The sequence below is a fragment of the Lipotes vexillifer genome, unplaced genomic scaffold (genome assembly GCF_000442215.2).
Source record: "Lipotes vexillifer unplaced genomic scaffold, Lipotes_vexillifer_v1.1 scaffold83, whole genome shotgun sequence".
NCBI lineage: Eukaryota > Metazoa > Chordata > Mammalia > Artiodactyla > Lipotidae > Lipotes > Lipotes vexillifer.
Window position 1 is genome coordinate 3,305,277 of NW_006799780.1, and position 11,892 is coordinate 3,317,168.

The 11,892-nt window shown below is 35.5% G+C and overlaps 1 protein-coding gene across 1 annotated transcript in view; it reads left to right on the forward strand.

The window, feature by feature from the left end:
- Positions 1-11,892, forward strand: part of ZFYVE16 (zinc finger FYVE-type containing 16) — a 52,570-nt gene that overhangs the window by 19,230 nt on the left and 21,448 nt on the right. The window contains exons 4-9 of the mRNA XM_007471977.1: positions 1,452-1,613; positions 3,737-3,879; positions 6,081-6,456; positions 7,783-7,905; positions 8,990-9,145; positions 10,163-10,387. Of these exons, the coding sequence (XP_007472039.1) occupies positions 1,452-1,613; positions 3,737-3,879; positions 6,081-6,456; positions 7,783-7,905; positions 8,990-9,145; positions 10,163-10,387 (1,185 nt within the window). The remainder of the gene's footprint in view (positions 1-1,451; positions 1,614-3,736; positions 3,880-6,080; positions 6,457-7,782; positions 7,906-8,989; positions 9,146-10,162; positions 10,388-11,892) is intronic.

An 11,892-nucleotide genomic window follows, 5' to 3' on the forward strand; every position in this document is an offset into this window, starting at 1 on the left:
GGTTTATCAAAGAAAATATTTGGAATGGATTTATTTAGTTAGTTATCTGTTTTATTTATTCGGTTTCGATATCTTATAGCATGTAATTTCGTTTATGGCTCTGTTTATCATTAATTTATACACCACAGGAGAACGTAAATGAAAGTTATCTTAACTCCAACTTTAGGGTTGAAAACAGTAGACATGATCATTTAGAATAATGTTACTGATAAGAGGAGAAAGATGGCTCAAGGGTTATAAGACAAATTCCACAAAGAAGAAAAGATCGTTTCATTAGAGATTGTGGATAATGAGGAAGTTGTGCTGAGACTGTGTAAGTTTTAAAGAAGCATGCATGTGAGTGCCATTGCATAAACTTAGAGGAAGTTGGAAATTACTTTGAAACTCAAAGTACTGTGTTTGGATTTTACTTGGTTAGCGGAAGCCATTGCATGAGGGTGCTAATTCATTGGCACTTGAGGAAAGTTATTGTAGTAGTGGCAGCATTTATAGCAGATCAGTTTGGAGAAGTGCTGAAGGGAGAGGTACCAGTGCTGTTCCGTGTTATTTGGATGAAAAAAAATCATTCAGCAGTATTCAAGCGGTGTTCTGTGCTTTGGAGCTCCAGCTGAGAACAAAATATATTCCCTGTTCTTATGGAGCTTTTGATCTCATGGACCTTATGAATGTGAGGAGACGTGGACAGAAAGCAAAGGGAATATCAGATGGTGATAATATTCTAAATGAAAATAAAAGAGTATAAGAGGGATAGATAGTAACAGACTGGTGGCAAGAGGTAGAAATTTTAAATGGTGGTCAGAATAAGGGTTTATGATAGTATGATGCGTAAGCAGAGACCTGAAGGAAGTGAGAGAATAAAGCCATGTGGAAGAACTTTCCAGGCAGAAAGAATAGTAAGAGCAAAGACCCGAAGCTAGAACAGTGCTTGCTTCGCTTGTTGAAGAACAAGGAGGCCTCAATGGCTGGATTCTAATGAGCAAGTAGGATTTTAGTGAGAAATGATGTCAGACAGCTAACTGGGAGAGCACAGACTATGTAGAGTCTTGTGGGCCATTGTAACAACTTAAATTTTCATTCTACTTGGGAAGCCATTAAAGGATTTTAAACAGAAGAATGATGTGATATGATTTATGTCTTAAAAGAATCACTAGGAACTATATTGGAAATAGACTATAGGAGTACAAGGGCAAAATCAGATGGTCATATTAAATAACAATGGTTTTCTTTAGTAGATATCAAATATATGCCAAAATTATATAGAAATAACTAATTGGTAGCTTATACTGAAGTGGAGTGCTGCCAACTAAAAGTAAGGATATTATCTTTGCCAAGTGCCACTTCTTAGTTAGCCATTAATTTCTTTCTCCTTACAATTTGAAAAATAGAATATTTATCATGATTTACTTTGAAGGTCAAAAACACCTGAGATCAAGTTTTTTTTCCCTTTATAGCTCAGGCATTTGAAAGGATGATGAGTCCAACTGGTTCTAATCTTAAATCTAATCATTCTGATGAATGTGCCACCATCCAACCTCTTCAGGAGACTCAAACATCCAGTATATCTTCACCTACAACTTTACCAATCTCAGCACTTAAACAACCAAGTGTTGAAGGTAACTTGAAGAAAATGTTGTGTCTAATATTAAAGATAAATGATCAAAGTAGAAATTTTCTAGTATTGACAGGATCTAGTGAGAAAAGAGAAACCAGACTAGCTACCAGAAGGAATTTAATACAGGAAACTGGTTATACATGCACGTTAGAAGGGTAGAAGAACAAAAAGGGCATGCTCAAGTGACTCAGATATTAGTAAGTACAGGAAGCAACCACCATCCCTAGGGTTGGGAGAATGCAAAGGGAGAGGCAGTATTACTAGAACCCCGTGCAGGAACACCAAGAGATGCTTGGTTCTCAGACCTAGTACTCAGGGATTAGCGTGCCACGTCACATGACTGGTACTGTGACTTCTAGAGGAACACCAAGTGGCAAATGCTGGGACCATCAAGGAGCCTAACAGGGTTGGTGTTCAGATAACAGAAGGAGTGTCCCAGGCTTGATGTAAGGAGTACTGAAGATCACAGGACATGTGGGTATATCTGGTGGTGCCGCTGCTGCGTAAGTCCTGGCAGGAACTAGAAACAGAAAGAATTCCTTCTCTTCCCACCTTCCAGTCTCCAACCAGAGCCTGTCATTGCTGGGACGTGACCAGAACCAACTAGCAAGGGGGTCTGGGGGTTGCACTTTCCAGACTTCTAGCCTGGCATCAAAGAGCACCATGTGGAAGGGTGGGCTTGGGTTTGAGAGACAATAGGTAAATAACTGGCATGTCTCCCTTTCCTTAAAAATCTATTTTTAAATGTATATTTTACCACAATAAAAAATGTTTCTTAAATCTTTTAACAAACTTCTAAAGATTTAAAAAATCTTTGGGCTCTCTGTTTTTTTACAGCCTATTGTAGTTTAGGATCTTGAGTAAAGCCTGTGTAGACTTTTTTTTTTTTTTTTTTAATTTTTAAAATTGAAGTATAGTTGATTTACAATGTTGTGTTAGTTTCAGGTGTACAGCTCAGTGATTCAGTTATACATATACATATATATTTCTTTTCTTTTTCAGATTCTTTTCCCTTATAGGTTATTACAAAATATTGAGGATAGTTCCCTCTGCTATTCAGTAAGCCTGTGTACACTCTTAGAAATAAACTATTAGTCTGTAACATGCTAGAAAATAACTGTAATTGTCAGTCAAATTCAAGTATTTCTGTCAACTATTTTGGATTTCACTTATTTCTCACTTAATAGCTATTTTCCGTTTATCATTATGACTTAAATAATGAGTTTCAGCATATATGGTTGTATATTATAGCTCTAAAGATGAATGAATCTGCTTTTAAAAATATTTATTCTCTTATATTGACTTTTTAAATCATTAAATTATAAAGTATTGCAAATACAAGAAAGATACCTTATTTAATATGTCCACCCATGTTGCAAAAATTATACATATATGATTCCAATTTTTTCAGTGTTATCTGTATTATGATATGGAAGGTAGATATTGGTCCTTTTGATGTTTATATGTTCTAAAATCATCTGGCAGGAATTTTCATAACCTTCCTCCGTGGATGCTTTTTAATAAAAGAGAACAAATATTTATGCTGACATCTAGTTATTTCCTCCAAATTTGAAAGGAAAATATTAATAAATTTCAATATCAACATAAGAACAAAGCATGTTATGCTTCTCTTGTTAAGTAAGTTAAAGGTAGGAAATGACCTCTGATGCACAAGTGATTCTGTTTCTTTCTTTAGACTTTTTATGCTTCTTTCTTCTGTTCTTCATACTTTTTTCCCTTTGCTTGTCTACCATGCTCTGGTCTGTTCCATTTTCCCTCCCTGTGCCTTAGTCCCTAAATTTTATTCCACACTCACAAAGTTAGCCTTAATAATATAGGCTTTAAATCTGCCTTCAATGTCTTTAAGGTATAACCTCTCCTGTCCACTCTTTTTCTGAGTACGGGATTCCTAGGGCCAGCCCTGCCTTTGTATGAATTAGAAAAAAACTTCTACTCTGGGTAGATGAATCACAAAAGGCCATTTCTCTAGGCCTTGAAACCCTGAGAATGCAGGGCTTGCCAATGGTTAGCAAAAAGCTTTTGAAAATGTTTCCTGACCCTTTTAGTATTAAATCATTGCAATATTATTAAATTAAAATGCTTTACTTTTTAAACTGATTCTAGGATTATGCTCCAAAGAACAGAAGAGAGTATGGTTTGCAGATGGTATATTGCCCAATGGCGAAGTTGCAGATACAACAAAATTATCATCTGGAAGTAAAAGATGTTCTGAAGACTTTAGTCCTCTCTTACCTGATGTGCCACTGGTAAGGAATCTAGAGAATGACTTGTTAATTTAATAAAATTTTATTTTGTAAGTAATTCCTTGTGTGATTTTTTAGAGTACTTTTTAAAAAAAATGCTTTGAGCTTCATAAAATGAGAAACATATGATTTATGAATATATTTTAGATTTTACCTTTTTTTCACATCAGTTTAAGGCAGTGATTCTTAAACTTTTTGATCTAAGGACCCTTTATGCTCTGAAAAGTTATTGAGAACCCCAAAGAACTATAGGTTATGTGGGTTATGTTTATTGATAATTACTGATATAAAATTGACAGACATTTTAAAAATTAATTAAAAAATAAGCTCATTAAATTAATAGAAATAATATTTTTTTTTTTTTTTTTTTTTTTTTTTCTTCTTTGTGTTTTTTTCCACCAGCTTGAGGTATAATTGACTTACAATAAATTGCTTATATTTTTCCCATGTAGTTACATTTCCAGCAATCTTTCTTCTGCTTATAGGGCTTTTTTTTGTGTGTGTGGTACACGGGCCTCTCCCATTGCGGAGCACAGGCTCCGTTCGCGCAGGCCCAGCGGCCATGGCCCATGGGCCCAGCCCCTCCGTGGCATGTGGGATCCTCCCGGACCGGGACACTAACCCGTGTCCCCTGCATCGGCAGGCGGACTCTCAACCACTGCGCCACCAGGGAAGCCCGGCAATGTTTTTTTAACTGTAAATTATAGAACTTAACCATTATTTATGACACTGGTGCAACTGATGGATCAGTTAATAGACAGATGACCCATGGTCAGAGGCAGAACCCTTTTTACCTTTTTTTTTTTTCTTGCGTTATGCGGGCCTCTCACTGTTGTGGCCTCTCCCATTTGCGGAGCACAGGCTCCGGACGCGCAGGCTCAGTGGCCATGGCTCACGGGCCCAGCCGCTCCGCGGCATGTGGGATCTTCCCGAAACGGGGCACGAACCCGCGTCTCCTGCATCGGCAGGCGGACCCTCAAGCACTGCGCCACCAGGGAAGCCCTAGAAATAATATTTTTAATGAAAAGTTTTTGAAACAAAAGTTTAGTGAGAGGAATAACATTGTTTTACATTTTTTGTGAATTTCTTTAACGTCTGGCTTAATAGAAGATAGATTCTCACATCTACTTCTAAAGTCAGTCTGTTGTGATATGTTTTAGTTAAATTATATGAAGAAAATCCTAGGACCTCACTGACTTCCTGAAAGGGTCTTGGGGACCCCAGAGATCCCTGGACCACATTTTGAGAACCACTGGTATGGGGAAATAGAACTGAGATTTAGTAAGTTAATTTAGACTAATTTGTTTAATGATTTTCAAATATTCAGTAAAGTACCTGATGGTAGTATTTATGTTTATGTTTATACAAATGTGCTAGGTGTTAAATAGAAGATACATAATATAGAATCCCAGCCCACTAATAACTCTCATTGTAAAGTAGCAAAATACTCATAAAAGCAAGTATTAACACATGAAGTAGGAATGCTTTTTTATTCATTAAACAAATATATATTGAGCATCTCCTCTGAGCCAGTTACCTGGTTTATCTTGGGTAAACATACATCAGACAAGAAGGATATGTATCCTACTCTCTTCAAGTTCACGTATCATAGAAACTTATGTTGTTTGTCAGTAAGAGTTCATGAGCTAGGTTTTACAGGTAGCTCTAATTACCAGAAGTATGTTTCTTAGCTAGCACCTACCCTCAATCAATATTTTAACAAAATGGAATTTCTATAGAGGCTAGTATTACTTGAGTTCATAAACAATTCTCTATTGACTTAGGTTCGGCCTGTCCAAAAAGAAAGGGGCTTACTTGAAGCCGACTTGAGGTGTAGTTTATTCTAGGTGGTTACTGTTGTGGAGTATGTCTACCGTTTTGCTTCCTAACCACTCCCCTCCCTGCCTTCTCCCTTTTTCCTCTCCCTTGCCACCCTGCAGCCAGGCTTTTTTGTCTATTAGGAGGAGTGCCTTGAGTTGAACTAAGTGTGCTCACTTTGTGGTATGGTATAGGATCCTGAAGTTCTCCTTGCCTCCTTTTTCCAGTCTGTAAAATTAGTCATGAATACCTATCTGAGCATAGAGTAAAGCTAAACCTATGCTCTTGAATTTAAAGAACCAAAATGGTACTATTTCTTGGGAAATTTGGCTTCTGAAGAAAGAAACTATGAACTGATTTGGGTTTTTGTTTTCCATATTTTACAGATGATAAACACAGTGGATCATGCCCATTCTACTACAGTGGAAAAACCAAATAGTGAGACAGGCGATAGAAGAAATGAGATAATTCGAAGTCCTATTTCTCAGGTTCCATCTGTGGAAAAACTGCCTACAAACACAGGAACTGAGGGGTTGCCTACTTCTGGCTCTTTTACACTAGATGATGATGTTTTTGCAGAAATTGAGGACCTATCAAGTCCTACTGGTGTCTTGGTTAACAGTAATTTACCTGTTGCTAGTATTTCAGGTTATAGGTTATTGTGTGGTATTGACAAGAATGTTTGCAATAAGATTAGTCTTCTACCTGATGATGAGGACAGCTTGCCTCCTCTTCTAGTTGCATCTGGAGAAAAGGGATCAGGTAGGATAGCAGTTATTTAAATTTAAAAAGGAGGTGGTTTTTTTTAAAGAAGAATATATTGATGAATTTTGTCTGTGATATATAAAATGTATTTTTTTTAAATTTAGACTGTGTGGTTGAAATATGTATGATGGCATGGAACTCTAGTTTACAAAAAGTCTTACTGTATAAAAACAAATTCTAGGCCCATGAGCCGTGGCCGCTGAGCCTGAGCATCCGAAGCCTGAGCTCCGCAACGGGAGAGGCCACAACAGTGAGAGGCCCGTGTACCGCAAAAAAAAAAAAAAAAAAAAAATAAAAACAAATTCTAAAAAGATCTGACCTTTTGAGTTGCTTTGAATGTGATTCACTTATCTCATCTGGGTCCCTAATTTAAAATAAGGCAAAAGTCCAATACAACAGGGAAACTCATTTTAGTCCTGTATTAGTTTTGACTCCACATCATTTTTTTTAAAGGAACATAGTGCCTAAAGAAAAGAATATAGGATTGGAGGAATTTTAGTTCCTCATCTGCTACTTAATACACGTATGACTTGAAGCAGGCAATTTAATCTCTTGGGCCTCAGTTTCCTTTGTAAAAGAAGAGAACTTAGGTGGTCTTTAAGGTCCTTTCTAATCTGGAGATTCTGTGGCTATCTCCTACCTTGGAGTAGTTCCCTAGGGATATATCCTTGTTACCCCAGGCATTATGCTGAATCTTACATGAAATGATTATGTTCTGTGCATGATAATGTAGGGGAATGAAGCCTAGGATCTCTTCTGAAAGTAGGAGCCATTTCATGATCCTATTGATAGTGGCAAAAATACCTTAAGCCCTGTTCTTTGCATGCCATGTATATTTTCCTGTTGGTTGTCAAGTTCTTTTTTCACCACTTGTCACTGACATAAGGCATATGGCAGCAAGCCATATGTACAAGCATGTACAACTTGGGTCTAGACTACTTTCACAGCTGTAAATTTCAGAATTTATAATTGGAGTGGCTGGTAGATAGGAGTCCACTTTACAAAAACATTTGTTTTAAAACTTTAAAGGTGCTAAAATTGTATCAATATGCTGTTTAATCAACATATTTGTGCATAGACTATATATAATATAATTGATCAGGATTTATATGTATTATAATATTAATATCTTTACATAAATTGAAAAGTAAAAATTAGTATATAACAGTTGCCCAGGTGTTGATTGATTTTATAAAATGTGTTTGCTTTTGCTTTTAAATGTGATTAAGCCATTGGTGGATTTATAAATCTGTTTTTTCATTATAGGCATATTTAACAGGAAGACATGTTTATTCTAATTAATATATTATTTTCATGTTTTAGTGCCTGTAATAGAAGAACACCCATCTCACGAGCAGATCATTTTGCTTCTTGAAGGCGAAGGTTTTTGTCCTGTTACATTTGTCCTAAATGCTAATCTACTTGTGAATGTCAAGTTAGCATTTTGTAAGTAATGATTCATCTTTCTTTGCCTAATTGGTAAGCAGGATTTCTGAATAATTAATTACATTGTCTGGTTAAATTTAGACTGGCAATGGTGAAAAATAAGCAGTATTGGATATTGGTTTTTGTAGCCAAATATTAATATAAATAAATTTTGCAGTTTTATATGCTGTGGGACTTGAAGTAATAGGTTAAAGATTTTTACTAGTGTCCTTCATTCAGTCCTAGGTTAAGGCCATGGGCTTATAACAAGCTGTATTTTGATGCTCATGATACAGCTGACCATATATATATTTTTTTTTTAATTTTGGAATTTTATTTAATTAATTTTTTTATACAGCAGGTTCTTATCCATTTTATACATATTAGTATATATATGTCAATCCCAATCTCCCCAGCTGACCATATTTCATATAGCTTTTAGGTAAATTGAAATTTGCTACTTGAGATAAGCAAAAATCCTGATTTAGTAACAATAAAGACAGTTTTAAAGTAAATGACACTAGACTTAATTAAAAGTAAGGAAGTAAATATTTCTCAGTAATAAATAGTCCTCAATACTCAATAATGCATCTCTTAGCTTCTCATTCTCTTTGAAACTAACCTGATTCTTACCCACTACATTTCAGCTTGTTAGTGCATCTTTTATTTTATTTTTATTTTTATTTTTATTTTTATTTTTTGCGGTATGCGGGCCTCTCACTGTTGTGGCCTCTCCCGTTGCGGAGCACAGGCTCCAGACGCGCAGGCTCAGTGGCCATGGCTCAGGGGCCCAGCCGCTCCGCGGCATGTGGGATCTTCCCGGACCGGGGCACGAACCTGTGTCCCCTGCATCGGCAGGCGGACTCTCAACCACTGAGCCACCGGGGAAGCCCTACTGTTGTTTATTAGTTGACTCCATCAGATAATTTTTAATCCTTTCTCTTTTTTATATTAGTCTCATACAATTCAATTTAAAGTTTTTATGGGGAGAATGTTGGGGAACTAAGGAGTTTAAAAAGTTGTGCTTCATGCAAAGGACGATTATATTTAATTTTTTTGGTTAATAGAAGTTGACATTTATAGTTGTACACTTTTGTCACTTAAGATTCCTCAGACAAATATTGGTACTTCTCAACCAATGGATTGCACGGCTTGGGACAGGCAGAAATTATTATTCTATTGTTATGTTTGCCAAGTGAAGATACTATTCCTAAGGACATCTTCAGACTCTTTATCACCATTTATAAGGACGCTCTGAAAGGTATACCATTTTATTTTGAACTGTTCAGACCAGGGGATGGATAAATTAAGGGCATTTTTGCTTTTGGCTATGCTAACTGTACTAAAGATTTATTTTGTGAAGAGATTGCTGATTACTTAAAAGAGCTCTGTCATCATTTTCAGTCTCCTTAAATTTAGCATTTTATGTAATTAGTGTCTTTATAGTTTTTTTAATTTTAAAAGTGAAAATATATTTACCTTCTTGGTCCGTTTTTGTGTCTACACAATAATCCCCCCTTATCTGCGGGGGATAAGTTCCAAGACCCCACTAGCTGCCTGAAACCACGAATGGTACTGAACCCTATGTACACTGTTTTTTCTGTACATATACCTGTGATAAAGCTTAATTTATAAATTAGGCACAGTACGAGAACATCCGAATTGCCAACAACACTTCCCTTGCACCTTGGGGCCATTATTAAGAGAAATAAGGGTTACATGAACACAAGCACAGTGATACTGCAGCAGTCCATCATAACTGAATGACTAATGGATGGTAGCATATACAGCGTGGATATGCTGGACAAGTGAGTCACGGTGTGGCTCACATCCCAATGGGGCAGAGCTGGGTAGCGAAATATTTAAAATTTGCTGTTTATTGAATTTTCCATTTAATATTTTTGAACTACAGTTGACCAGGGGTAACTAAAACCATGGAAAGCAAAACTGTGGATAAGGGGGGGGACCACTGTATACTTTCTGTCTGTATAAGATTTGGGGGACATGATGATGACTTTTCACTTGACCATGAAGTAAGGAGAAAAATTTTAAAACACTTAACGGTGATAAACATTCTCAAATTTTTGTTCACAATTCCCAGTCTTCTGGAATAACTGAACTTTGTGCACGCAAGGTATTCAGTGCTTCTTCAACAGTGGAAATAAATAAAAAATATTTTACATTGCTTTTATTTAAGAAAGTTTATACTGGGACATTCAAACTCATAATGCTGCTTCAAAACAACTTAAAATCTTTTTATAAATGATTTTATTTCTAGGAAAATACATAGAAAACTTGGACTGTATTACCTTTACTGAGAGTTTTCTCAGCAGCAAGGATCATGGAGGATTTCTATTTATTACACCTACTTTTCAGAAACTTGATGATCTCCTGTTACCAAGTAATCCTTTTCTTTGTGGAATTCTTATCCAGAAGCTAGAGATTCCCTGGGCAAAGGTTTTTCCTATGCGTTTAATGTTGAGATTGGGTGCAGAATATAAAGGTAAGTTTTAGAATAATAAGCTAAATTACATAGGTTCAGATATACTGAATGTAAATAAGAATTTCAGACATCATTAAAATAAATTTTTAATGGATTAATGGGACTACTTTTGTTTTGATGTACTTTTAAAATTCTAAAACAGCCCTCCTCTACTACCAAGTTAGTCTAGACAACCTTGCTATGTCCTGAGTTTCTAGATATTCATAATTATTATAATTAACTTACCTTAAAATTTTTTTTGAATTTCAGAAAAAAACATAGAAAACCTTGAAAAGTTTTCTTAAAAGTATTTGCTATAGGGGGTTCATTTTGTTATGTTGCCTACATATTAAGAAGGTAAATGCCCCCCCGCCCCATTTGTGTACACCATAAAGCCACACATAAATGGTTGTGAAATAGTGGTCCAGTCTTACGTGTATGGTTATTTCTGAGTTGAAATCATTTCTGTGTTCAACTGTCTTTGAATTCGTACCCTTTCTTTATCCCTCACTTTTTTAAAGAATAATTTGTTTGTTGCATGTGAAGTACATCACATCTAAGGAAAATTTAGGCATTTGATTCTTGTATAATTTAATAGGTATTTTCTTGGAGGAAAATTAAATGTAGAGAAGTTATAAAAGTGACCATTACTCTTTCAAAATGGACAAATTCAGTGAAAGAGATACTCATTTAAATCTATTTGGCAAATTTATTCTGTTCTGTTCTGAGGAGTTGGTCCTTACCATTTAAGATTTAAATATGGGATACTATTAAATTGTGGTGCAAGAAGTAAAAATTAACTTTCATCTCAGGTTTTGTACTGTGTGAACCAAAGAGCTTAAGAGACTTCATTCTGAGCCAAGTGTTTCATCCATTCAGCCTAACGTTTTGTCTCTGATACTAATATTTGAATGCTGTTTTTATGGAAGGTTAGATCAAAATACTTAGCTAATCTTAATCAAATGGGGATTACCTACTATGCTTTTATGTTGAGACTATTTGGAACACCATTACATGTTGGATTAGATGATTTATGAGGTCCGTTTGTAACTCTGACAGGATGTCATTCTAAGCCATAACCTTTTGAAAATTACTGTTTTAGATAAAATTACCTCTATCAAGTTGCAAAGGATGCTCTCTTATTCACAAAAGATGAAGTAAAAAGTCAGCATTTACCTTGTTTATCATTTTAATGTGTTTTACCACTAATTTATGTTTCTTTCTGCACTCTCTGTCATCCAAATAACTTAGTTGTCCTTTTTAAGACTAAAATATATGCTTGTAATAGCAAAGATGTGAGTTGCCCTGACTTATTTTTTTTAAATAGATAATGTCATGTGTGTTTTCTTAGACTTTTAACGAGGTATATTTGTATAATATGTATTAGAGAGGTTTGTTTGCTTAACCTAAGCTGAGAACTGAAATTCTCAGGTTAATTCTTGGGTTAAAAATGTGTCCGATTTTTATCATCATAGAAATAGTCTTACCTTCCTTTTTTCACTTTCCTTTTCTTCCAGAATTCCTGC